The sequence below is a fragment of the Ambystoma mexicanum genome, chromosome 9, assembly GCF_040938575.1.
Source record: "Ambystoma mexicanum isolate Mex_15411 chromosome 9, UKY_AmexF1_1, whole genome shotgun sequence".
In the NCBI taxonomy this organism is placed as follows: Eukaryota; Metazoa; Chordata; class Amphibia; order Caudata; family Ambystomatidae; genus Ambystoma; species Ambystoma mexicanum.
In genome coordinates, this window is record NC_090931.1 from 295,026,224 (window position 1) to 295,053,966 (window position 27,743).

At 46.8% G+C, this 27,743-nt stretch overlaps 1 protein-coding gene across 3 annotated transcripts in view; it reads left to right on the top strand.

Moving 5' to 3' along the window:
• ACACA (acetyl-CoA carboxylase alpha) overlaps nucleotides 1-27,743 on the top strand; it is a 1,281,346-nt gene that overhangs the window by 1,159,161 nt on the left and 94,442 nt on the right. For all 3 annotated transcript variants that reach the window (XM_069614682.1, XM_069614683.1, XM_069614684.1), the window contains 2 exons: nucleotides 11,760-11,914; nucleotides 13,578-13,748. In XM_069614682.1, coding sequence (XP_069470783.1) covers nucleotides 11,760-11,914; nucleotides 13,578-13,748 — 326 coding nt within the window. The remainder of the gene's footprint in view (nucleotides 1-11,759; nucleotides 11,915-13,577; nucleotides 13,749-27,743) is intronic.

The following is a 27,743-nucleotide window of genomic DNA, read 5'->3' on the forward strand; positions in this document are numbered from 1 at the left end:
AGACAAAGAAAGACTGCTACAGCAGGCTGGCAGCCTGGTTGAAATCGGGTAAGGCATCTGACTCTGCTTCAGGGCATGGTCATGCTTCCCCAAGGAGTGTCCGGTTCCAGGAACGTACTCCCTCAGAAAAGAATTTGGGGTCCTGTGAGGACGCCCCGCTCCCGGGGGTCCAAAAGAAGGCCAGACTACACAACATTGATTCTGCTGGGTTCGCCGCATCTGCGGGTCCCAGCACGGGAAGGACGAGGTCGCTGTCACAAACTACTTCTACGGCGAGCCTATCCGTGTGGGGTGCTCACTCTAAGAGAAAGTCCTTGACTCTGTCTAAACACCACTTACCATAGGCAGATAAGGCACCAAAGGAAAGATCGAAAGGTGGCCCTTGACTGCCTTCATGCGCAATGCAGTCCTAATCAGCGGTTCAGCCGGCCAGAACGACTTCGTCATCCGCACCCACGTCCACATCGACAAAGGTGACAACAACTGCGTCAACAATCTCATCGTTGGGCATCACTTCTTCGTCAAAGGGGGGACTGGACACAAAGGTGGTGTCCACGGTCAGAATGACAGCTACTCCTAGAGTGTCACTGCCACCAAGGAGTGAGGTGGCTGATGCAACGCCTACAAAGGCCCATAAAAAGGGGATAGCTCCCCTGGCTACTCTGCCCCAGAAGTCTCCAGAGCAGGGAAGGGGTAAAGCTCCTGCCGATCCCAAGAAGGGTACGAGCCTGGAGAAGCAGGTACAGATTTATACCAGCTCGGACCAGGGCGTGGATGATCTGCCCAAAGATTATTATTCAGACCACGAAGTGGGTGGGGGGGTGGTCAGCCATCTCAGTGGGTGGGTCCCCGCGGAGGGAGCCCGGATCACTGCCTCGGCAACGATGGCACATCAGTCCTAAACCAACACCAGTTTTTTTTCCTTTCAGACCTCAGCCGAAGGATGTGTCACTGGACATACTGACAATGCTGCTCTCGGAAATCCAGCAGAGACTGCCTCCCACTCTGGTCCTGCACCGTCTAAGAGCCCCCCCCAGGACCGCAACCCGGGAGCCCGCCCGGCGTAAGCGCAAGGCAAATGAGCTACCAGGTCCAAGGCATCATCCGACATCTCTGTCTACACCTCGGGATTTGACTTCGACCGGGGATCCGGCAACGCACACAGACACGGGCATGGCTACAGCCACATACTCAGAAGAGGAAGATGACTTTGTGCCAGCAGATGGGGAGTAGCTGGGCGCGGATGAACCCCACAGGGCCTCTCCACTGGATTTGGTTGGCTCGTTTCACGCTATGAGATCCAGGGCCTCAGAGCAGTTTCATCTGTTGCCAGAGGAGACTAAAAAGGATGGATTCCTTTACGGAAGACGCAAGTCCATGCAGAAGACCATCATGTCTGTCCCCTTGCTGGACGATATCTGGGAGGAGGGCTTCGCCCCAATGAAGACCCCGAGCACCGCTCACCCAAATGGGATAGACTCAAAAAGAAATACAGTGTCCCGGACTCGGCACCCAAGGGTTTGATGTCCCAGCCTTCACCGACTCTGCGGTTATAGCCGAGTCCAGGAAGCGATCAGCGAATCAGTCGTCACGTTGTTGTACATGCTTGGCCAGCTGGAACAAGGCGACTTCCTGGCGTCTCTGGATCTGGAGGACGCCTACTTCCACATCCCCATCTATCGGAAACACTGCAAATTCCTGCGGTTCATAGTACAGGGACACTATCAGTTCAAGGCGCCACCATTCAGCCTAAAGTCAACTCCAAGGGTGTTTACGAAGTGCTTGGCTATGGTGGAAGCGCACCTTTGTCTCATGGGTAACCATGACTACCCTTATCTGGACGATTGGCTCATCTGACCCCGTTCCCACGCGTTGGCGAGGGAACACACAAGGACCATTCCTTTGCTGCCGGATCTGGGATTTTACATAAATGATCCAAAGTCTTGCTTGGAGCCTCACAGAACACTCTGTTTGTGGACGCCCAACTGAACACAGTTACGTGTCTGGCGTCGCTCTCAGAAGAGAGGATAGTAGCCATCCTGGGGAACAGTACAGCGCCTGTTGTCGGTGTGGTTGGCTACGATGTAAGCCGTTAAGTCACTGCTGGGCATGATGTCCTCCTGCATCAAACTTGTCCGCCTTTGCAGACTGCAGATGAGACCTCTTTAGGAGTTTCTGGATGCGAGGTGGCTGCATGGACGGACAAGATCACCCTCAACAAGGAGTTCCAATGAGCGATACAGTGGTGGGGTGTGCGCTCTCAGAAGGGGCTCTGTTCCAAGTCCCACTGTACCGGGAGACAGTCTCCACGGCTGCTTCTTTGGAAGGTTGGGGAGCCCACACAGGGCAGTTACCCACCAGAGGCTTCTGGCTGTCAGAAGAAAAGACTCTTCACATAAACATCCTGGAGCTTCGGCCGGTCTTCTGGGCCCTCAAATCCTTCTTGCCGTTGCTGAAGGACAAGGTGCTGAGGATCTTCACGGACAACACCACCACAATATTTTAGATCCGGAAACATGGCAGGATGCGCTCTCTGGCTCTCTCTAAGGAGGCCCAGGAGTTTTGGCGCTGAGCCCTTCTGCAGGGCATGTTTCTCATTCCTTTCCACCTTGCCGGCACCAAGAACACCATTGCAGACTTACTCATCAGGGGGCTACATTCTTGCCACGAGAGGGAGCTTCAATAGGACCAAGTGGATCTTCTATTCCACGAATGAGGTCAGACCCACATCGACCTCTTCGTGACTGCAACAAACTCCAAGTGGCAGAAGTTCGCCAGCAGGTTCCCGCAGCTGAAAAGCATGGGGGAAGCTTTCTCATTCCCGTGGGAAGGGCTCTTCTTTTACGCCTTTCCTCCGTTCCCACTCCTACTACGAGTGGTCAACAAATTCAGATAGTGTCACTGAAGGATGATACTTGTCGCTCTGACGTGGCTGTGGCAGATATGGTACCTGAACCTGATACGTCTTTCGAGGGTGCCATCCATTAGACTGCCTCTACTTCCCAATCCTCTCGCCAGAGAAGGGGGAGCGATTCTACACCATGGCCCAGCATCTCTGAACCTAAGGGCCTGGCTCAAGCATCCCTAGAATATGTACATTATTATTTGCCAACAGAATGTAAGGACATCCTGGCCCAAGCCAGAGCCTCTTCCACGTTAAAGTGCTACAGCCATAAATGGAAGTGTTTCTCTATATGGTGCCCAGCGCAGAGGATCACTCCCCTGTGTGTCATGGTCCCGCAGCTCCTGCCATACCTTTCCCTGGCCAAGGCTGGACCGGGTCAGGCCTCTATCAAGGTGCACTTTGCTGCCATATTCCATGACACTAGGACACTGTGTAGGCTGTCCCTGTGGTCTCAGAGACTTGTCAAGGTGTTCAACAGGGGCCTCTTCAGGACTTTCCCACCGGTGAAGGCTCCGGCTCCAGCTTGGGAACTCGATGTGGTGTTAACTAAACGCATGGGGATACCCTTTGAACAGATGCATCAAGTTCCCCTGAAGTTCCCATTTTTTCATCCTCTTTTTGGTCAATTGCTGAAAGTTTTTTTCTGCAGTGATGAAAAAAAATGTGCATTTTACTACAGGGAAAAACAACTTTAATGCCTTCAACGGACGTTAAGGGTGGATTAAAATTGGTGTTGCTTTGTGGTGAAATTCTACCTGTAAATAGGAGGCATTTTCTGCCAACACTATTCCCTTGGAATATCGCTGTCAGTAAATATATCAGAGCCAGTGATTTGGTGGGCAATAAAACTGGTGGAACTGGTATAATACCGCTTGCGTTGCCGTTACCCCCAAGGCTGTAAAGTGCGTTGTTTTGTGGAGGTGCTTATTGCTGGCCATCTGGGGTTTCTGCTGCTTCTTTGCTGGCCAAGCATTTGGCCCAAATAATAAGGCTTGAGAGGGGAGCTGAAGCTCATCCTCATTCAGTTGTTGGCCTCTCTTCTGAGGCTGTGTTACGCTCACCTGGTCCCCACGGGTTGTAAGTGATTTCAATCTGGCACACATCCAAGTCAAAGCTCAGCATGTAGTGCACAACTGAAATCCCTATTCATTTTTGTCTAAAGGTTCAACATTCTGAACGATATACCACTCATATGACACCCTTCTCCTGGAGCCCCCCCCCCGGTCACACTGAACCAGGAATCAGGCTGGTTTGCAAAGGTAAATATTTACTTATGTATTTAAAATGTAATCACAATATGTTTTAATAGATAAACAACAATCACCAATGGGGTGACAGAACACCGAATAATGTCTTTAATACACTAGGAATGAGTAATAAGCAAAACAAATGCACAGAAAATAATACTTTTGTGTTGGTTCAGATCAGATAGCACTGTGGTTAGCAGTTCCCCCTGCAACACCCCTCAAACCCCCCCCCCCAATATGCAATGTAAAGAGATGGGAGGAGAGCGCATGTATTCAGGAATGGCACCAATCAAACAGAATATCAGTCCCACTTTCCCCCAGCAAACACAAGAGAAGAACGGAATTAACTGTCCAGCTGTCAGAATGGCTTTTAAAATTGTCTTTAGAATTGACTGGGAATTGACTGGGCAAAAACACCAGATGTGGTCAAAAACACTTAAATTGCTCTAAATTCTTATGGGAGCCGCTTTGAATAGTTGCACACAAACACAGGCAATGATTTAGTCCAAAGAAAACATTTGAAATCTTAAAGTCCAAGTTGGAAGCAGTTTAGAGCTATTTTACACGTATAAAACTTTAAAACCTTTAAATTAGCGGCAAACTTTTCATTGCGCGATATTTGCGATAACGGGAGAATCGCACTGCAGTTCTATGGATAGCTATGGATGTTGGCTACAAGTAGGAGTTGACATTTTGTTTCTATCACAAAAACTGAGGGAGTTACAGAGGTTTTAGTAAAGGTCGTTTTTGCGAGATAGGCACGAGAATGCAAAACAGGAATGCACTTTGAATTGACAGATAGGTTTTCTTATGCTATATTAAAGACTACCAAAAAGTAGAATGCAACACGTGAAGGTCATAGACGGCCGCTCATAACAGTTCAGGTGTGATACTCTACTTTCTGTTTGGTTTGGGAATTACTTTCTTAATCAATCAATAGGAAGTTGGGGTTTAGGAACACATATGAGAGAAGGGTCCGCACAAAGATAGTTCTAACAATACTGGTTCTGAATGAAAGATGGGATGGGTTTAAGATAGGGACAAGACTATGCACCGTACATATGTTATGGGCCACAGTTCTTCCTATTCATACTCGCAGGATAAGTTTTAAATGGGACTGTCAGCTCTGGTCAGGGGATTGGATCTGGTCTAGGAAAGATAGCAAATCAGTCACAGTATTGGATCATCTAGGCCGGTTGCCGGATTGGCACAGGATCTGCTCTACTAGTCTGTGGGTATTTGGATCAGCTGGATGGCGAGTTCCTCAGGCAAGCCTATTGGTGGCAAGCCAGAGATTTTCTGGATACTGGTTCAAAAGGCGAGGTCACACCACAGAGCACTTTACTGAGTAGAGACAATAAATTTGAAGATTTGCGGCCTTGCTGGAATCAATAGTCTCTATTGCTGGCAAGAGATTTTGGCATCTGGATACTACATAAACCATAGTAAGGTTTATATACAAATATATAAAATGTTTGCGTACCGTACTATAGTTTGTGTACGTTGTGCCGCGCCCATCCCACAAGCCTCGCCCCATATTAGCCCCCCCCCCTCGATTTCTTACCCCACTTAAAGCCCTGGTACCAACCTTCTGTGACAACCTGAGCACATGAAAATACATGAAACAAATGTGTCACAAAATAAAGATTCTATCCCTTGTAGGTGCTCTGACATGCCGGCCGCGAGGCGTGTTCTTGTGAAGGGGTCGTGCTGCATGGATGCAACGCGCGTAAGACTGCCCTGAATGCGAAACACCGCTGACGCGCAATCAATGGCGGGATAATGACTTCTGATCCGTCGCCCGCTCGCTCGGCCCCCCTCCAGTTCACAAGAGCCGGGTTCACAGGTCTGCACCCTGCACCGCCGTGCCTCCGGAATTCGGCATGAAATGGACAGTGACACCTTTGTTAATCTCCCCCGAATCATTGCCCGGGCTGTCTGCTTTGCTTGCCCAGACGCACATCGTCGCGTGAGGTAGAGCCCAACACTTTTATTCCATACGCATTAGCTGAGTAAATTAAATGCCTGTAGTAATTTGTGTGACTTGCGGAAAGCATGTAATGGAAAGGACATGTCACTTATGAAACTGCTCTGCAGTCGGTTTGGCTAAGGTTCACGGGCAAGGCCTTTGCCGCTGATTTCACCCAAGGCATATTCCACTGGTGCCTCCCAGGTGCTTCTATTTTGTGAAGGGAGGCCATATTCAGAGACCTTTCATTCGCCGTTGTTGTGTCTTTTCTTGTGTGTGTCTTTAACAGATGCATTGTGGCCATTACATTTCAATGGCGGATCCATCAGGTTTATAGTGATAGCCTCGAATGCAAAAGCATTGAATGCAAAAGCCTTGAAAAAAATGCATCAAAAAATGTATTTTTTTCATTTTTTTTAATGGGGGGGGGTCCCACCAACCCCCGTTTTTTACCCCTTACAAATCATTATAATAAAAAAAAACTTTACCAATGAAAAAATGCATTTTTCGAGGCTTTTGCATTCGATGCTTTTGCATTCGATGCTTTTTATTCGAGGGAATCACTGGATATCGATCCATCATGTCTGTTACTGAGCTACAGTACCCGCTTATGCTTTTTATATTTGACCTGGGAAACCTGGAACTCCTTCTTAATTTGTTTGAATCACAGCCGTGCTGATCCAGGTTCTGTGCATGTGTGTCGATCGCAGAGATGCAATGGAAATCATTTACTGCGGGATTGGGGTGGAGGGCTTGGGGAACACAGGTTAGATTCTGGGCTTCAACAAACGGTCCCAATCACACTAAACGCTCGGGGTCTATTGTTCACTAGGAACAAGGGCTTTCAAAAAACTATCTGAGATCCGGGGAGACATGTTTTGCCTGATCCGGGAACATCCAACCCAATTCCAGCACTGGTCGAAGTCCCCTAGGAGGCCATGGTTCCTCGCATAGGCAGCTGCCCAGCCACAGGTTTTCTTTTTTTTCACCAGATGGCGTGTCGTTTCTCGCTATCTTTCTAATGGGTACGGTTAGGGGTTCACCTTTCGCTGTTTGAACCTGAACGTTTTTCAGAAACATAGGAGACATCAGAGCGGATTGGCAATGCATGTCAGGCATCAGAGCGGATTGGCAATGCATGTCAGGCATCAGAGCGGATTGGCAATGCATGTCATGCATCAGAGCGGATTGGCAATGCATGTCATGCACTCGCATGCACATATCACCGTTTCAATTCACTGTTTGCTGCAGCCTATAGGGCGGAGCAGTTGCACGCAGCAACCTCCACAACAGCTGCTGGATTGCAAACCTATGCGGGTACAATGGAGGGGCAGGGCTGGGGTATACTGGTGGGTGCAGAGCGGCGCAAGCAAAGAATATCAGTCTGCTGCAAGCACTCATTCCGAAGGCCCTTGCTGCGAGTCAGGGGTAATGGAAAAGAAATGGGTGGTATTTCACACACCACCTGCCTTAACATGGTCTTACAGTATTTACTGCATGCATTAGTCTAAGGGGCAATACCGCATAAGGCCAAATACCTCATGAAAATGCCTCCACTTTCTACCCTCAAGATAGGGGTGAAAATGTTAAGATGGCCCCCAGCATGTTAACATGTTATGTCATGTTAAGCTCTCATATTGTGCCAGTCACCAACATAGTGGGGTCCTTCGGCCCCAGGACTTTTCTGGAAAGCAGCATGTAGTGCCTCCGCTCAGGTTGACCAAAACATGGTGTTGGAGTAAAAAAGGTGATGGGTGAAAAGGTGATTACCTTAGACTGCTCCGTAACTAAACAACCCACAATTATGAAATGCATTTTAGGGAGGCCATAGTGGAGGAAGAGAATTACACCATATTATTTTCCACAAATATGACTGCACCAATAGTAAATACAGTAGATGGAATGCATTTGCAAATGTTTGTTACTGGGAGATCCGAAGGTAATTGTATGGATTTCTCTGAGCAGTGTCTTTTTCATTAGCCAAGCTTGTTTGCTAAGCAGGACGCTGCCCTATGGGCTTCACTTTGCATGCTCATCCCGTGGACGCTATCCCAGTCTTGGGAGACGTCTAGGGGCTTTGGAGGAGTGAATGTATAGCTGAATGATCTGGGAAGGTAGCAGATATTCTCAGATGTGGTGAAACCTGGTGGTCAGTCAGAGACTTAGTAAATGGGCCTGGTTCACCTAATCCAGCCTGTGTGCTAGTCTTGACTCTACTTTTCCATTTTGAGGTCAAGTTGGTCTAAGTGGTGTGAGAAACCTGAAGGTGTCTCACTCACTAGTCCCTGGGGATCTGTCATCCAGATGGTCAGGACACGGCCATCGCTATTGGATCCAGTTCCTGGGGGTGGACCAGTGCGGGAGGATCTCCTGGATGGGGGGTCTTCGAGGAGTGGAAGTGGGACACCGAAGGGCGGTGAGACACGGTATCCCCTTCCTTATGACACCTTTTCCCCATCCTGCCCAGTTGGATATTTAGAAACTTTATCCCCCCCCCACCCTTTTCCAACACAAACACTTTCTCACACTATGAGCGACAACGGACTAAAACCCTAGCCGTTTACCTGACATGTCCCAACACAAGGGTCAGCCAGAGTCAGGCAATTACCGACAACTGCACACCCCTGACTCTGAGCGTGGCTGAACTCACGAGGAAGCAGCTATTCCAGGACAGCAGTCCAAACGGAGGAGAAAGGCGGCAAGACTTAAAAGGACGTCAAGGAGGGAGTTGCCCTTGCCCTTTTCAACCCAGACCCTCGAAGCCTCCTACAAGGGAATCATAAAACCGGGAATCGCAGCTGGCTAATGGTGTGATCGATGTCAGCGGTAAATGGAACCCTCCTGCCGAATAGGACAAAATTACAGAAAATAAATTACCGACCCCACCAAAAGACCTAAAACATTGACCACAAAAAGTTAAAACTACCAAAAGTTCAAACTCTTTGTGGTATGTGTTTTGGTGTGGGGTGGGTAAAAAAAAGAAACACAAAGGCTGCGGGGGTGTCCCCCACAACACCCCACACACTATATTACACAGTATAGTAGTATACAACCCCTGCTCACTATACTACACAGTATAGTGAGGAAGGGGTTGTGGAGGACACCACGCAGCTCACCCGAACAAAAGTAAAAAAAAGAAAAGGACCCTGCGGCACCGGTTCCCGGTCACGGAAGTGAAAGGGAACTGGCGCCGCAAGGACACAGCGCGTCTGAAGGAAAGGTAAGTAGGGGGGTGGGGGTGTGAGTGAGGGTGTGTGTTTGAATCTGTGAGATTTTCAATGGATGACCGCATGGGAAATGTGCGAACATTTCTGTGTTGCGTACATTTCCCATGCAGAAATTTCTGTCGCGGACCATTCTGCAAAGGTAAAATCACACAGATTCCCTCCCGCACTGATAGCCAGGGCGGGGAGACGTGATTGCCATCGTGGTACCGTCCTTGACTCCAGTGGCAAAAGAAACGCCAATGAGTGCAGCACAGCCAGTGAGTCGGAAGAACCTGATAAGTGAACCGGACTGTGTTAGGCTCAAGGTTGCAGTGGCAACATTAAGAAGATAAATAGACTGAGGTCTTTTTGTGAATTAACTTGGTACCAGAGAGAGTGGTCCGGCACCACGTGGGTGCTCATTCGAAGGTCTAGCTGGTACCCCTCGCCTGAACAAAGAGAATGTGGAATTACAAATGTATTGAAACTACAAGTACCAAGAGTCCATAGGGAAGGCTGGTGTGAGGTGTCAAGGTGGTCATACAACGGTCAAGCCAAACCCCTTGTACAATCGAAAGTCCTTGACACGTTGCAGAAGTTTGGACGGTTGTGAAATTGTGAACCCGACTCAGGGAATTGTGAAACAGGCGTTTGCGCCCGGCTGAGGGAAACGCAGTGCAAACTGTAATTGTGGGAAGTCCGCACTTGCCATAGGTTAACAGAGTGACCCGGCGAGACGTGATTGCCCTTCGGAAGTCTCTGTTGAAAATTGGCAAGTGATTTGGAAGGTCTGAGCTGAGTGTTAGGGGGACCTAACTAAAACTAGATGGTTGTTTAAAAAGACCTTGAGACTTTTGAATATTATAAATGAGGAGATTGTGATTGAAAGGCGGTAGTGAACCCAACTGAGGGACGTCAAGAGAAAAGCTAAGGGAAGTGAATCCCACATTGTGAAGAAGCCAAGCTAACTACATTGTGACGACAAGTATGAACTAGACTGAGGGATGTCCACAGTGAGTGGTTGGTCTGAGCCTGACTGAGGGTAGCTGAAGACTGAGAGAAGGACCGGAGCCCGGCTGAGGGGAATCCAAGGGTGAACCATAATCACCCGACGTGAAGATTTACAGAAAGAACCTTTGTTGTATTTTGTGACATATCTGGCCATTTGAAGCAAGAGACTTTGCATTAGATGAGACTTGGGCACAGATGGCCCTGATATAGAGAAAAGGAACTGTAAGCTTGTGCTAGAGAAGCCCAAGAGTGTGCTGTGCTCAAGAGTCCCGCCTTGTCCCGTGCTAAAAAACGTGGGGAAGGGAGACCCCGGCCATAACATCCTGACTTATCATTTTGTGAACACTTCTTTCTTTTCTTGTGAAAATTATCCCACACTCTTTTGTAGCAGACCCGTAAGGATTGGCAATAGTTTTATTTTTTTAGTATAGGCCCTTTTTATTTGACTAGACTCTACTAGGACTGTATTATTATTATTATTATTATTATTTGATGGTCGTAACTTGCTCCTATCTTAGATTTAGATCAGGCGTTTATCTCCCCCATTTTACAGTTTAATAAACACCCTTGAACTGTGATCACTTGTCTGTTTTACGTTGATAACATGCCTTCCTACAGTGGGCGCTAGAAATAATATTATTAGACAGTAGTAAACTGTCTGTCCCAGGGTCTGCCCGGTCTTGCAGTGATCTGAGAAGTGTGTTGTAGAAGGCATAGAGCAAGATTTAATGTACACATTGATGCTACCAAAAGAGTAAAAACAATGGGGCATATCATTATATTTTGATGCAAGATATGGCAGCAACTCTTGCTAAATTGTCACCCCTTTCATGAAGCTGCCGATGCCAAGTCGCCTCTTAATTCATGCTGCTGGCGTCATTGCAAGGTGGACCCGCCTTAGGGTGACTCAGCGATTATGTAGCCTCACCCTAGTGCATTATCACACTCTAATGTGATGGTGGACATCAAAACTCATCCTTCCTCCCTTAGGCATGGAGTAAGCACGATATTGCATGTCAAATTCAGTGACCACTGTTAAGTGGATTTAACACATTTAGTAAACGTAATAACACCGCATTTTTCAGTTCTGATTAACTCTTGCTGTACTGTTTGATTGTGTAACTATCTGTATTGATTTTAAGCTTTGGTTTGGTAATTTGGTACAACCGCCTCAGCGGAATTGCTTACGCTAAATCCGTTGCAATCTATTTAATTGTCATGCTTCCTTCCTGGAATTTTTGTGTTTCCCGGCAGGGCCTCCTCTTTGAAGTAAAGAAAAAGTCTGGATGTACCAAATATATGTGTGTGTGTAAACTGCCAATAATTGCCCAGGACTGTGGTTCTATACAGGAGGACACTGCTCCTGAGGCGCACTTGTATAAGGGTGGTTCACTGACAAAGTCCATTCTCTCTGGTTTTAGGCACGCCCGAGATCAGTCCGACTGATCGCAAGGAACTGGAGACCAAACTGAAGGAGCGGGAGGAGTTCCTGCTCCCCATTTACCATCAGGTGGCGGTGCAGTTTGCAGACTTGCATGACACGCCGGGCCGCATGCAGGAGAAGGGCGTCATTACTGTGAGTACATTGGTTCTATTTCTCCCTGGTACTTGTAAGGCCTTCCCGCTTACTTCCTTCTCTTTGGTGTGATGGGATTGCCTTATTTAGAACCTTCTTCAAACACCTGGCTCTTCACCAGTGGCCTGTGTTCGTTTTAATCGTTTATTGCCATGCACTCTTGTGGCTTATGTCCTTTCCAGCTCTGTCGGTACAAATAAACCCACCTGTAATGTTCCAAGCAGCTCTTACTCCTCCATGTAGCCAGCCAAATATATGTGAATACAAGAATTTGCCTCAACCGTATGCTTTTTTGAGTGAATAGGTTTCTAGAAATGATGAAGCATGAACTAGCGCTTACACGTGCAACATGATTGTCTCTAGATGTTTCAGACTATTAATCCCATGATGCCTCACCCCTGACTGTGCTGGCTAGCGTGGATGGGAGTTGTAGTCCAAAACATTTGACGAGCCAAAGGTTGTAGACTCTTATTTTAAAATTATCTGGAAAGGCTTTTATATTAGCCCAAGCTTCCTGTTGCAAAGTATGTTACCCCAGTGAAATTAAGCCAAGCTGGTCTGCCAATCAGCAAATTCCAACATAAAATAAGAAATGCATGGTTTTCTGCTGTATTTTCAGAAGATGTGAGTGTGCCTCAGAAAAATGCTTCACACTTGACCCAATTCTTTCTGACAAAGGTTCAGCCCCTGAGAAGTTCCCATGCATTCCTAGCCACCCCCATTACCACCCATTCCCTCACCTTTACACTCACGTGAATTTATTAACAAGATGCTGGTATTCATCAGTGATAACAGAATGACCCTTTCATGGTCCTTTAGTCCAAGGCACGGTCAAAGCTCTGATGTAGGGACAGACATACGAAACTATTCAGAGAAAGGAGAAAATTACCTGAAGAGCAACAGTTGGAGTCTAATATCGTTGGCTGTCCAGATGTTGCAGACTACAACTTCCATCAGCCCCTAGCCAGTATAGTTATTGGTGAGGGATCATGGGAGTCATAGTCCAAAATATCTGGAGAGCCACGGGTCATGGACACCGGAGCTAGAGCAAACAGAATACTGGCTATGCGCTCAAGCAAATGTTTGGTTCCAGTTCCATGTTTAAGGCAGCCCTAGATCCATTTTAATCTGCCTATAATATACCTAGTCTCTTTTGGCGTGGCCTTCGAAAGGGCTAATTTATTTTAACTGCTCCCTCCTCTGCACGTGGTGCTTTCTTCAGGAGACCCTCCCTCGATATTTTCGGCACTTGCTAATTTCCTCTATATACTTGGTTTTTCACTGAAGCCTCACTTTAAAGGTGGGAAAGAGCTCTCCTGATGAAGTCAGAGCCTATATACGCAGGGTCCTTCTGTGTACATTACTTGCATGGAACTTAGTTGAGATTGCACGGTCAATAGGAGCATGGAATTTATTCTAAACTGTGCTGTGTGAATAACTATATAATATACTGTGGGCCGAACAAATCGCTTTTTGGAGATTGCTTAGCTGCTTTCACTGTGTGATATTAGCAAAGCCAGTACTTTCCTTAGGTAGACAACTGACTGCTGAAGGCATACTGCCAAGATTGTCGAGGGCCAAGCAGTCCACTTGGCTTCTGCATTCGTGCATTAAGCCATCAAGTTGACTTGTCTCATCTGGTTTCCTATCCTATTCTCTGCAGGATATTTTGGAGTGGAAGACGTCACGGACATTCTTCTACTGGCGACTGAGGCGGCTCCTGCTAGAGGATATTGTTAAGAAGAAAATACATGGTGCTAACCCTGAGCTGACAGACGGCCAAATTCAGGCCATGTTGAGACGTTGGTTTGTGGAAGTTGAGGGGACAGTGAAGGTAATGTTGGAGACAGACTTTGCTATTGTTTTGAATCATATGTCAATAGATACCGCTAGCTGTAGCATGATATGATAGGTCATTTATAACGCGCCTGTACACAAGTGTTTCTCGGCACAACAAGAAGGGAAGACAGAAGGACAAAACAACAATCTTACTAGGCCTTGTGTTATTCAGATCGCGCAAGTGATGGGGGGTGGCTGAGAAGTGCCAGGGGATGGGGGCAGGGGAGAGTGCAAAGGAACTTGTAAGTGCTGACAGGGAGGTGGCTCATAAGTGCAGAGAGACAGGGCAGTGTAGGGTTACAGATACAATCCCTAAGTGGTTGGGAGGCCTGGTGGTAGGGCAAGGGCAACTGGTAGTGCAGGAGCCTAGTTCCGTGAGTTCAGAGGGTGGCCAGGTAACCAGTATGTGCAGCAGACAGGGACATCGGAGAGGGAGAGAGAAAGCGGAAGTGAAAAGGAAGGTCTTGAGTTGCTTCCAGAACCTGAGGTGGCCCTGATCAAGTTTGAGAGAGGCAGGGAGGTTGTTCCAGAGGGAGGCCCCAGCCGAGGAGAGAGATCTACCCCTCACTCTCTGCCTGGAGAAGTGTCTGTCTGACCCTCAGAGAGTTGGAGGTGGATGAGAGGAGGGCTCGAGAAGGAAGATGCTTAGGAAGAGAAAGTTGGATGTAGTGTGGTCCCCGGCCCCAGAAGCCTTGTTGGCAATACAAAAAGTCTTGAACTTGATCATTGCAGCCACAGGGAGCCAGTGGAGAGATTTCAGGGCTGGAGAGCTACAATCCCTGGGCTGGAGGCAAAGGGCAAGTCTTGCAGTCCTGTTCTGGATTAGTTGTAAAGGGCGAAAAGTAGAGACAGGCAGATTTTTAGAAAGAGGCTGTTGCAGTAGTCCAGCCTAGAGAGGACCAGGGCTCTGGAGACAGCTTCTGGGGGAAATTGAGAAAAGGAAAAATACCTCTGAGGAGGTGCAGCTGATAGTGTGACTTCTTAGAGGCATCCGAGATGTGAGGAGAGAAGGAGAGGGTGAAGTAAAAGATGACATCAAGGTTCATGGTCTCCCAGGAAGGTGCAGGTAGAGGACCCAGGGTTGGCATCCAGAGTGAGAGGGGGGAGGGCGGGAGCAGGTGTCCCAATGAGGAGGATCTCAGTCTTACTAGCATTAAGGCAGAGATCTTTGGAGGCACACCATTCCTGAATTGCGGGTAGGCAGTCAGGTATGAGAGAAGGAGCAGAAGAGGCTGAGGGGAGCCTGAAGGAGAGCTGGGTGTCATCTGCATAACACTGAACGTTAGAACAGATGGTAGAAATGCAGTTGGCCAGAAGTGCAAGGTAGTGGTTAAAGAGCCTTAATGGTTCTGGAGAGAAGGGGAACACCTGCTTTGATGAGACTTTCATAGATTGGACTTGTCTAGAAACATAGCCGGGAGTGAACAGGGAGAAGGAGGAGAAAGGAAGAGGAGATACGGCCGGAGAGAGGCCAGGAATGGTAGAGGGAGAGGAATATGAGTTAGAGGAAGAGGAGAGAATGGACGGGATGTACTGAGTTTTGGTGGTGTAATGAGATGCTAGAGCCGTGCAAAGGGCCTGGGAGAGAACAGGAGAGGTGGAGACTGCAGCAGGATTGGCCAGCTCCTTGCAGATTTTGAAAAGTTTGACCCAGTTGTTAGAGGCCGCCGAGATGCATCTTGAGATCCTAACCATGTGGCATTTAAGGTATTTCATCAGCCAATCTCGGCCTCTAACTTTAAAGTTTCTTTCCACTTGTTTGTGAGTCTAGATGTTGACTCCACCACTGTCTAATACTATAACGTTGTGGTCCGCTTTGCCATTGTCTGATGAGTAAGTCATTCACAATTCAAGTGGGGAGTCCCAACCCAAGGCAGGGAGGTTCAGAAGTTAGTATAGTTAGCACCTGGATTTAATTGGATGACAGCATTTCCTAATCTACTACATGACAAACAAAGATGCTCCTCAGAACTTGATCTGCTATAGTGCTTCATCTTAAATAGAATCAAGTAACTGTTTGATGGAGGAAGAAACATGATTGCCACAAGTGGAAAGGGAACTTACCGCACATACCCTTCCTCATCCTTTGTTCTCATGAGATGGAGAATTGTAGAGGGGCGAACTATTGGCAAAATGAATATATTACTGAGGGATTCAGAGCGAAATCAGATATACAGCAAGGGCAAAGTTCGAGTAGTCTATGATCTCATTAGGAATCAACAAGGTCAAATGTAGCCCTAAAGTGATAGGTGCCCATGCAAAACATTATTTCATGTGTTCATTCCCATGCCATGTCCTCTCCTCTCCTTGTGCTGTTGCCGTGGGCCTGTATTATATTGGATTTGTAAGGAGGCCGAGAAAAACTGGGCCCAAAAAATGATTCCTGCCACCTACCCCAAAGTGACTGAGAAAATGAAATGTCACCTTTCCCTGCTGTGAGGTCACACCCTTAGAACATACATTCCCTCTTCTACTAGCATGATGTCATGCAGCAGGAGGATGTAGCATTTAGAAACATCTTTGTGAGCTAATATCGTCCTACAGAATCACCATTCAAGATACAGAATACGCCTCATGAAAGCTGCAGAGCAGGTGCCTGCCACATAAAGTACAAAATCACAGTTTTCACTGAGGAAAGGTGAATCAGATTTAGATTTTTTTAAAATGGTTTGATCATATACTTTATAATGGGTTTACATTAGATTTCACCAATGATGGGTGAATTTATTTCACTAAGGATAGTGGGATCAGATTTGATTAAGGAGAGTCAATCAAATTTCACTAGTGATGGGTTGAATGCTGTCGATGCTCTAAGGAGTAAAAGTGAGCATATCAGTTTTCACCAATGATGGCCAAATCTGGTTTCATTAACGGTAAGTTGATGTGATTTCACTAAGGATCAGTGGACCGGATTGTACACCTGATCAGTTAATCTGGTTCCATTCATGATATATGCATCTGGTCTGGTTTCACACATTATAGTTGCATCAGGCTTCATAAGGTTTTGCCAAAAATGGGCCACTCAGGATTTAAGAAAACTGGGTAGATCAGGCCCCTCAAGTGATGGGTGCATCAGGTTTCACTAATGGGGGCCAGGGGGGAAGGTTTTGCCTACAGCGGATGGCTGAGCCTTAAAAAATGCTGGGTCGATCAGGTTCCATGAACGAACAGTGGATCAAGTTTTGCTACGGATTTTGGTTGGGATCATGTTTCAAGAATAATGAGTAGATCAGGTTCCACTATCGATGGGCGGATCAGATTTTACTCTGAATGGCAGACCAGGTTTAGCAAAATATAGGTGAATCTGCCTTCACTAAGGATAGGTAAATCAGAGGACATTAAGGATGGGTAGAGCAAGTTTCACTAAGCATAGGTGTGTTATATTTCATTCGGTTTGATTGAATACTCCTTCATTGTAACATGCCTTCTAGCCCCAGTACTGGCCACAGGCAGAGGCATCACAAGCTTTCTGAATATTGTTTACTTTTTCGGGGGTCAGCGATGGAGCAGTATAGACCGTGATGCCCGATAGACCAAGCAGTGCCCCGGCCACACTCAAGCAGGCCAGGTGAAATCCATGCACAATTTGATCCCCTATTGACGAGGCACGCATTTTTCTATTCACTGTTGAATTCAAATTAAAAATGAATTATTGATCAGGTGTTTCTTGATGAACTAAGAATTGGCTTAATGCCAAAGGTCTCTCTAATTAATGTAATTAACTGGGATGTGGGTGGAGGGGAATCCTGTCGCTTGGAGTCTTGCCAGCACAGCCTGCTCTACCCATTTGTGATATTCTAGCTATAATACGTTCAGATTTCGAGTTTCCCAGCTTCTTTAGAGTTCGCTCTCATTTTTGTGAAAGTGTCAAGAGCGACACAGATTCAAAATGCTAGGGGCCTGGAAGAGGCTGATTAACTTTAGACCAACAGCTTCCAGGAGCTATGTTCGACTCCCCGACTAACTGGTTCCATGCAAACATGCATATGTGTATGAACTCTGCATTTCTGGAAGGGCGCAAAGTGATTTTTGTGAAACTGATATTGTGGCTTCTGCTAGTTCCTTCTCCCTACCTCCATTTTCTTTGTCCTCTGCTTTTCTTGCGCCTTTTGATAGTTTTTTGTCCTATGTGTTGCATGTTTTGCCACGCAAGCCATGAGTTTAGGAAAAGGACAACTTGCGACTCAATTGCCGTACCTGCAGACAAGTAATTTACTGTTTTCCTTGGCATTTCTTTTTTAAAAGGTTGCAATAAACAAATTTAAAAAAAAGTGCTTAGAATACTGCTTAGAAAATTATTTTTTGTTTAAGTGTAGAACTATAAGTGCATACCTTTTTAAGACTAGTTACCTTCTTGGCTAACATTTGTATCATGCATTCTTCTCTTCATACACGCTGACACTAGGGTGTAAAGCCGGAAACCCCAGAACGCTTAGCGGCGCACACTCCTGTGACACCATCATTTAGAGCCCACAGGCCTTAACTGGCTCACGTCAGCGCTAGTTCTAGCCACATAGTATTGCACATCGCGTTGTTGCTGTGGCAGACCTTCTTAATATTATAAGGGACACCTTCAATTGGCTACGTCGCTGTACAATTGCTCATTTTATGTTAATACGTGATCTCTTATCATTCATATTGTGAAACTGATTTTAGAACTATTTTAGAACTATTTTAAAATTCTTTAGAATACATCTTAGAGTTTTTGTTGTTTTCAAAGTATAAATGTTAAATGTTAAAGGTATTTGTACCGCGCACCGTCACCAACGGAATTGGTCCCCAGGCGCTCTGGCGGATCTGTAAACGATAAGGTGTGATGGGTTAGTAAGGTGAAGAAGGAGTAGGTTAGTGAGAGGAGTGGTGTTCTGTTGGCAGCTTCAACTCGGTATACCCCGGGTGCTGAGCTTTGGTGCGGGTATTGGATCGGTGTCAGTCCGCGTGTGCTGTTGCTCCGGCTTATGTGTTGTTGCAGTGTTGTGAAGTGCGTGCGGCTTGTTGTGCAAGAGGTGGTTGCGTGAGTTTTTGAGTGAGATAAGTATGCAGAGTTTGAGCTTATTTTGGTTAGTGGGTTACCTGACCTTTAGCATGCTAACATTCACAGTTTTGTCTAAGTGTGGCACTTGTTGGCCTTCATAATCCCATCTAGATGCGGCGCAGGCCAATGTTTAGAATTTTATCTAGGTGTGGGCATGCCAACATTCACAGTCTTGTCTAGATGCGGTGCAGGCTAGTGTTTAGAAATCTGTCTTAGTTAGGGCATGCTAACATTCACAACTTTATCTGGCTGCTACGCAGGCTGGTGTTCACAATTCTAAGTGTGCCACATGCTAACATTCAAGTTTCATCTAGGCGCGGGCATGCTATCCTTCAATCAATCCTATCTAGATGCGACGCAGGCCAATGTCCACAATTCTAAGTGTGGCCTATGCTATTCTTCAGGTTTCGCATAGGTGCGGGCCTTCTAACATTCAAAGTCCTATCTAGATGCGACGCAGGCTAATATTCACAAATCTATCTAAGTGTGGGCATGTTGACATTCAGGTTTCACCTAAGTGCGGGCATGCCAACATTCAAGGTCCTATCTAGATGCGACGCAGGCTAATATTCACAATTCTATCTAAGTGTGGAAATGCTAATATTCACAATTCTATCTAAGTTCGGGCATGCTAACATTCAAAGTCCCATCTAGATGCGACGCAGGCCAATATCCACAATTCCTTATAAGTGTGGCCATGCTAATATTCATTATTCTATCTGAATGCGTCTGCCGGTCTGGATATGGTCCGTTCGGTACGTACGAGTGGGTGAGTTACTTGAGGGCTTTCGTCTGGGTCTCAGTATGTGATCAAAATCTGGAGCTTTCCTTTTGTGGCTATTTTCCATGATATCTATAGAATTTTAAGTGCATACCCTTTGAGACTGATTATTGTCTGAGCTGATGTTTCTACCGCGTGTTCTCCTCTTCATACACGCTGATACCAGGGTGTAAAACCACAATGCCCAGGCCGCTTAGCTGTGCACACTCCTGTTATGCCATCGTTTAGAGCCCACGGACCTCAACTCGTGGTGACGTGAATCTGCCAAATACAGGTCGGATCCCAGGCTGCATCTGTTGCGGTAGGATAGGTAGTTTCATGTGTAATTTATATTTGGGTTCTAGAAATATTTGTGGAAAAAATGATTGCTTCTGTTTCTCAGAGGTTTCTTTAATCATTCTTTTCAGTCATTATGATCATTTACACCACACAATGTTTACGTTCACTAGTTAACACAGGCTCTATTACTCTTAGAAACTGGAATACAATCTGTGCAAGTAATTTACATTGTAGGCTGAAAACACATAATAAATACAGTAGTATAATCCATATAGCACTTATTAATGACAGGCCAGCTGTTTCTAATGCATGGACATTAAAAGACTTGGTTGAATGCCGTAAACTTGACTTCCTACTTATCACCGAAACATGGTTTTCTGAAAGTTCTGTGTTTCATTCTTTTGTACCGCATGATTATTCAATCAAATGGATAATCCGCCTTAATCAAATAGGAGGTGTATTGCCATCTTTTATAGATCTTCCTAAGACATCCCAGACTGGACAAGCTAATATCACATTATTGCAAACCTATCTTTTGAAATTGCATTATGCTATCGCCCCCGTGGGGTGGCAAACATGTTCCTGGATCAGTGAAATGTTTTTCTCTGAACGTAAGCATTACAATACCCTAGAGTGATGATTTCAGGAGATTTAAAACTTTGGCTAGCATCTACAGATAATATCCTGACAACAAGATGAACAGACATTTTAACGAGCCATAAATTGATTTTATGTGATTTCAATGTTTCAAGGTTCCACAAGACAAAAAAAGGGGGCGGGGGACAAGGGGGAAAGATAACAATAACGGTCCTACTAGGCTTTGGGACATTCAGATCGTGCAAGTGCAGTAACAAGAAGTGCAGGAGAAGGGCCGGTCGGCGTGAAATGCGAAGTGATAGGGTGGCAAGGGAAGTGCAGGGTAAAGAGGAGAGAGTGCAAGTAAAAGGTGGGGGCGTAGAAGGAGGGGGAAGAGGGACACAGGGGCTAGGTGGTTGCTAAGGGGAGGGCAAGTGCTAGGGATTGCATGGTGTTCAGGGGTGAGGGTCCACATGCTAAGTGCAAGGAGGGGGGTGGACTGGGCGGGGGAGGAGGGCCTGGAGCCTTATAGAACTCAGAGTGAACCAGGCAGCTAGTCACTGCGGCAGACAGGGTTGTTTGCAGTGGAGGGGGAGAGGGAAGGAAGAAGAGAAAAGGAGGGTCTTGAGGAGCTTCCAAAACCTAAGGAGATCCGGCTAAAGCCTGAGAGGGGCAGTGAGACCATTCCAGAGGGATGCTCCTGTGGAGCAGAGAGATCTACCCCCCACTCTCTACTTAGAGAAGCATCGGATCTGCAGAGAATTGGAGCTAGAAGATGGAAGGGCTCTAGCAGGGAGGGATTTAAGAAGAGAGCGTTGACTGTAACAGAGTGGCACGTGCCAGAAAACCTTATGGATGATGCATAGGGTCTTGAGCCTGATCCTAGCAACAACCGATAGCCAGTGGAGAGATTTTAGGGCTGGAGAGATGCAGTCTCTGGGCTTGAGACCAATGATAAGTCTTGCAGTCCTATTCTGGATTAGTTGTAAGGGGGCGAAGGGAGGATAAAGGAAGATTGAGGAAGAGTCTGTTGTAATAGTCCAGCCTAGAGAGGACTAGAGCTCTGGAGACATTGAGTTTCCGGGGAAAGGTGAGGAAAGGGAGAATGCCTCTGAGGAGGTGCAGCTGATAGTGGGCCTTCTTGGCAAGGTGTGTGATGTGAGGAAAGGAGAGAAAGGAGTCAAAGATGACACCAAGGTTTATTGCTTCACAAGAGGTGAGGAGAGGGGGCACATAGAGGGCGGCCAGAGGGAAGGAGGGAGCTGGGGTCCAAATGAGAAAGATCTCAGTCTTACTGGCATTAAGGCAGAGATCATTGGCAACACACCATGCTTAAATAGCAGTCAGACAGTCATGGATAAGAGCGGAGGAAGAGGAAGCAGTAGAGGAAAGTTTGAAGGAGAGCTACATGCCGTCTGCATAAAACTGGAAATGAGGAGAGAAGGGTGAGATCAGGTTGGCCAGAGGGGCAAGGTAGATATTCAAGAGCCACAGTGAGAGGATAGATCCTTGAGGGATGCCTCATGTGAAGAGTGTTATCGGGGAGAGAAAACTGCCTAATTGAACCTGGGAATGTCGGTAGGAGAGGAATGAGGTCAGCCAGTACAGTGCCAGGCCTGTGATGCCAAGGCTGTCACAGGGCCAGGTTGTCACAGTGGCATGATTGACCGCGTCGGAAGGCAGAGGAACAATCCGGCAGGATAAGAACAGATGGCTAGTTGGAATCGAGATTTGAGAGCAAGTCTTCACGGGTGTTCAGTAGAGCAGTTTCCGTGCCTCTGCAGTTTACGTGCCTCTGGCTGCTCTGAAGACAGACTGGTGGTCGCAAAGACAACCAACAGATTCAGATTGTTGGATCAGTTGGGAGATGACCAGCTTTTCCGGGAGTTTGCCCAGGAAGGGGGTAATGGAGAGGGCAGTAGTTATCCAAGCAGGGGGGGTTGGCAACTGGCTTTTTGAGGAGAGGATACTCAAGGGAGTGCTTGAGGGATAGCAGGAAGGAGCCAGTGACAAAGGTGTGATAACAGAAATTGGCCAAGGCTGGTGCAAGGCAGGCAATGTTGTCTTTAAAAGTTCTGGAGGAGCAGGGAAGCACCTGTTTGGAGGAGACTTTCAATAAGAGGACTGTCTAGAGACCTCATCCGGTGCTGTGGGCAAGAAAGAGGAGAGTAGGAGGGAAGGGGAGGGGGGGGGGGGGGGGGAAGGCCTGAGAGCTGGGGAGGGCTGGGGGAGGGGAGTAGAGGAGAGTGAGGAGTTGTGGTTAAGAAGTGGGAGGCCTGTGAGTTACGGAGTGTCAGGGATGACATGGGAGAAGTGGAAACTGCTGTAGGATTGGCAAGTTCCTTGCAGATTTTAAACAGTTCTCCCATGTTGTTAGTGGCCCCAGAGGTGCAGACTTGTAACTGGTCCCTCTTCCTTCGCGCAGACGGAGAATCTGTATTGCCTTTGGAGCTGGCAGCAGGCCAGTCTGTCAGAGGATGTGACTAAAGCCTGCCACTTCTGATCAGCAACTTAATACCCCTGACCACTACCCCAGCTCATCGAAAGGGGCACTGCCTAGATATTCTGCAATTTAGAGGATCTGGATTTCCTGTGATCGATCCTATCCCTGTATCATGACCAGATCAATTTGTAAGGGTCTCTTCGTTGGATATACCTGAAACTAAGACGGGCAAAGAGAACTCTGCAACTGGATCCTGGTTTTGGGCTAATAGGGAGCTGAATATCATACATAACAGGAGAGAAGATCTCCCTAGCCTATGTCACTGACACAGATGGGTTATTCACCCTATAGTCCCTTGTAAACTGGTTCAACAAACTGGAGGACCTATGCAATCAAATTGCCCCACTCAAATTGAAACAACCAAAGAAAAAGAACATATGGTTTACGTCTGATCTTAAGAATCTACATAAAGTCTATAGACTAAAAGAAAAAAAGTGGAGGAAACCTGGAGAGACTGCAGATAGAACAGCAGCTAAAGCTGCCTTTAAAAAATATAAAAAGGTAATTTGTATAGCTAAATCTTCGACTATTCAAAAAAGATTGAAACAGCACTAAACAGACCAAGAGAAGTGTTTCCAACAGTAAAGAAATGTCTCAATCCTCTAAGTTCTATTGTTAGTCCTGCTCCATCTTAGATAATAGTTGACAATTTTAATGATTTCTTTTTGCAGAATATTGAAACCATTCAAGAAGAGATGCATAAAAAAGCATTCACACATATCCTACTACACATTGATAATGCCCCTGTGGTTAAACCCATTGAATTTTCTGAGGTGTCCTCAGATATAATATACAAACTACCCATAAAACTCAAACCTACCGTGCAATCATTTACTAAATCCCCTTGTATGTACAAGGAGCAATGCATTACAATTGAGAGAGTTCATGATGGTGTTTGTCAACTTTTTGCTCGTTAATGGATACATCCCATCTACACAATAAATTACCACACTGACACCACTGCAAAAGAAATCTACGCTGGATCAAGACATTCTCCATAATTATCGGCCAGTTGCAGGATTGCCATGGCCAGCTAAGGTATTGGAAAAGGTAGTAATGCATCAACTGCAAACCCATATAGAGAAATACCACATTCTAGATACTTGCCATTCTCCAGCGTGGGGTCTGGCATGGACTCACATGCTCATGAATATTCCCCATCGTCAGGCTGGGAATCCTTGGTAAAATAAAAAACGGTTTCACTTTAGCTTTAAAACTGTATTTCTCCTCTAAACCAATCACTATCCTCTGGGTCATACTGCCCCCAACCCAGGTGGCCATCTTCAGATTTTTGCTGTACGCTTCAATGTTGGGAGTCCTTTTAGTGCTCTCCGAGCTATTTTCCTAATATTTTTTGTTTTTCAGTGAATTTTTTAAAGGTTTTGACTGTTTTTTGGATTTATTGTTTGACCGGAGGTCGACTGCCAGCAGCGGGTCCGATTATACTACATCAAGGATCTTGCATTGAATTAGAGAAGGCTTGGGCCTACTTCGCGCCTTTTCACCATGACCGAAGAGATGAGATGCCTCTTCAAACTCTGCGCGAAATGGGGACTAAGGAAGGTGTTCGTGGGGGATCGACACCACAAATGTCTTTATTGCCTGCATCCGGACCATGATGAGGAGGGATGCAAGGTCTACCATGTTTTCTTTTTTAAAAGACCAGGAAGGATCGCTACAGCAGGCTGGCGGCGGCGTGTTAAAATGGGTAAGGCCTCTGACTTGGCCTCTGGGCATGGTCATGCTTCCCCCAGGACCGACCAGACCCACGAACAAACTCCTTCTGAAAAGAGGTTGAGGTCTTTTGAGGACGCCCCGCCTTAGGGGGTCCAAAAGAAGGCAATTACGCACACCTGATCCCGCTGGGTTTGGCGCTTCTGCGGGTCCCGTCTCAGGAAGGAGAATGTCGCCATCACCGGCCACATCTACGGTTAGTCTGCCAGTGAGGTGCGCTCCCTCTAAGAGAAAGTCCTTGACTCCTTTGATTTACCGTCGGCAGGCGACGATGAAGGAGAAATCCAAAGTTGTCCCTTTGCTGCCTCCCTTAGCGACACCATCCTGAGTATCTCCAGATGTTTTAAACTACAACTCCCAGGATGCCAGACCATTTATTTTGTTGGTTTGGATGATGGGAGTTGTAATCCAAAACATCTGAAGAGCCAAAGATTGCAGACCCCCAATTTAGATAACTGGATTGGTTGTTTTTTTCACTGCTCTCAACTCGCTACTCTAAACATTCTTCTATCCTTATTCCTCTGGATTTCTCTGCTGCCTTTGATACAGTGGATCATGCGTTACTTCTCCAGCCTCTTTCTTTTTTTGTTTTTTCTGGTTCTGTGTTATCTTGGTGTCATTCTTATCTTTCTAAGCGTTCTTATTCGGTTTCTTGGGCTGGCACTTGTTCTGATGCCTCTCCACTTTCTCAGTGTCCCACAGGGTTCTGTTCTCGGTCCTTTTCCTTTTTTTCTCTTTATACTTCCCCTCCCAATTCTATCATTTCCTCCTTTGGGTTATCTCATCACTTTTATGCTGATGATACCCAACTTTTCTTGTCTTTTTCTTCTTTTACTCATATCCTTTTCTCACCATATCTCTATTTCTTATCGATTTCATCTGTTTAATATACGTAAGGTTTGGCCCTTTTTTACCTTCAGTGCCACTAAACCTTTGATATCTTCACAAATTGTTTTAAGGTTATTGTATTGTTCTACACCACTCTTTGGTCTTCCTGTTTCTCTTCTTGCACCCCTAAAGTTTATCTTTAACTCTTCAATATGTCTTCTTTTCTTGCTCTCCACTTGTGATTCCATTCCTACCTTGTTATCTTCTCTTTTCACTCACGACTTAAATAAAATGTTCTCTGTATGGTATGACCTTGCACCAATCTACCTTGAATCTCTTGTGTCCTTCTATGCCCCTACTCGGGCTCTCCGCTCTCAATCTCTTAGTTATCTGTTCCTCTTCGTCCTTGTGGTCAATCAATGGTCTTTCTTTTTAACTGCTTGCCCCTTTTCAGTGGAATACTCTTCCTCTTTCTCTTAGCTTTGACTGTTATTCTGCTTTCCGTACTGCTCTGAAAAAAATGATTTCATTGGATCGTCTTTCTACCTCAGATTCCTCATCTGATATATATCCTCATCCAGCTCTGCTGCTTTGTATTTATTTTTTTTGACAGGGGGAGTAGTGCACCTCAACTCGATTGTCGATCCGTCTTGTTCGGTGCTCGATCTTCGGCTCTGGAAGTCAAGTCAGGTGACGGATATATACACCACGTCACTATGCCCCACACCTCAGATCATTTTTTCTGTGCTTGGCACGCTGCTTTAGGAACACATCAAGTCTTCCACTCTAAACAACGTTTTAAATCTGAAATTCAGATTTTATGTCGACGCAAGGCGTCCATCGCCCGGGTTTCAGGATTCAAGCAGTGTATCGACTGCCACACCAAAATGTCTGTTACCGACCCGCATGAGATATGCTTCTGGTGCCTCTGAGGGATGTGCGTTGTGCACCAAAATGCAACCGAAATGTTTGCACGATCAGGCTGCAAAGCTCTCTCTAGGCTAACCATCTTCAAAATAGATTGCGTGGTCAGCGGTCCGGTCCTCGGAGACTTAAACCCAGGGGCTTAACCCCAAAAAAGAGAAACATTGGCGAAAGAAGAAACTGTCCCATTCTAGGAGCCACTCTTTCTCATCATGGAAGAAGAAGAGGCACCTGCGTCAACGTCGGGGCTCCGATTCATCGCCGGAAAGGAGGTAAGCCATCGGCTGGGCCTACCGCTCGACAGGAGTGGGAGGATGTCAAGACCTCCATGCTTGAAATGTTTAAGAAACATGCTGCTGTAGGTGCGGGTTATCTCCCCCCAAGCAGCAGTCCTCAGAGGCAAGAGCGGCGCTCAGTGTTACCGACCCCTCACAAGCCCAAGTGCCGACGCCACTAGTGTCGGGGAAGCCTTCAGGCATGACGCCGAAGACACTGAGGTGGCCCTCGATGCCGTATCCTTCCCGTGTATTTAAAGGTGCTAGCGTTTCAGCGCCTCATCCTCGGTCGACATCAACAGCCCTGCTATCGGCACTGAAGGACAAGCCCTCCGTGCCGGCACCCAGCGAGAAATCATTCGCCCCTCTCTCCCACACTGATTTGTTCAGCACTATATCAACCATCGAAATGCCTATGATGTGGATGACCAGGGAGAGGTCGATCCCATCTTCATGGGAACGGGTGGCGTCGACTATTTTGATCACCAGGCTCAACTTTTAGAGCTGGCAGGCACAGGGGCTTCACGAGGCCTGCGGCTTGGATACTTCACCAGACCTAGAGTTCCAGCAAAGTCAGCTATGCCAAATTCAGGGCATTGGTAGAAAGAGTGATTGACACTTTAGGTTTACAGTCTTCAGCAGTGCCAGTACAAGCGTATGACTTGACGGATATACTGCACAACGGTCTGGTTATGGAACGCAGCATGCCTCTGAATCTGGCGATCGCCGATCCTGTAGCCTCTGTGGCAGCATCCCTATTCCATTTCCCCAGTCAGCTCCACCTTGACCAGGAAGTATAGTACGGCAACATGGGACCCTTCATTCCTCTCCTCTCACCCTTCCCAGGAAGGGCTTGTCGTACAAGCTGCCACAGTCTCCAAGAGATCAGCTTCTTTGACTTCTAATCTGCCGCCTGTGAGAAACCTGAAGGTGTCTCCCTAGCTAGTCCCCAGGGATCTGTCATCCAGGTGGCCAGGACACGGCCATCGCTATTGGATCCAGTTCCTGGGGGGTGGACCAGTGAGGCAGGATCACCCGGATGGGGGGGTCCTCAG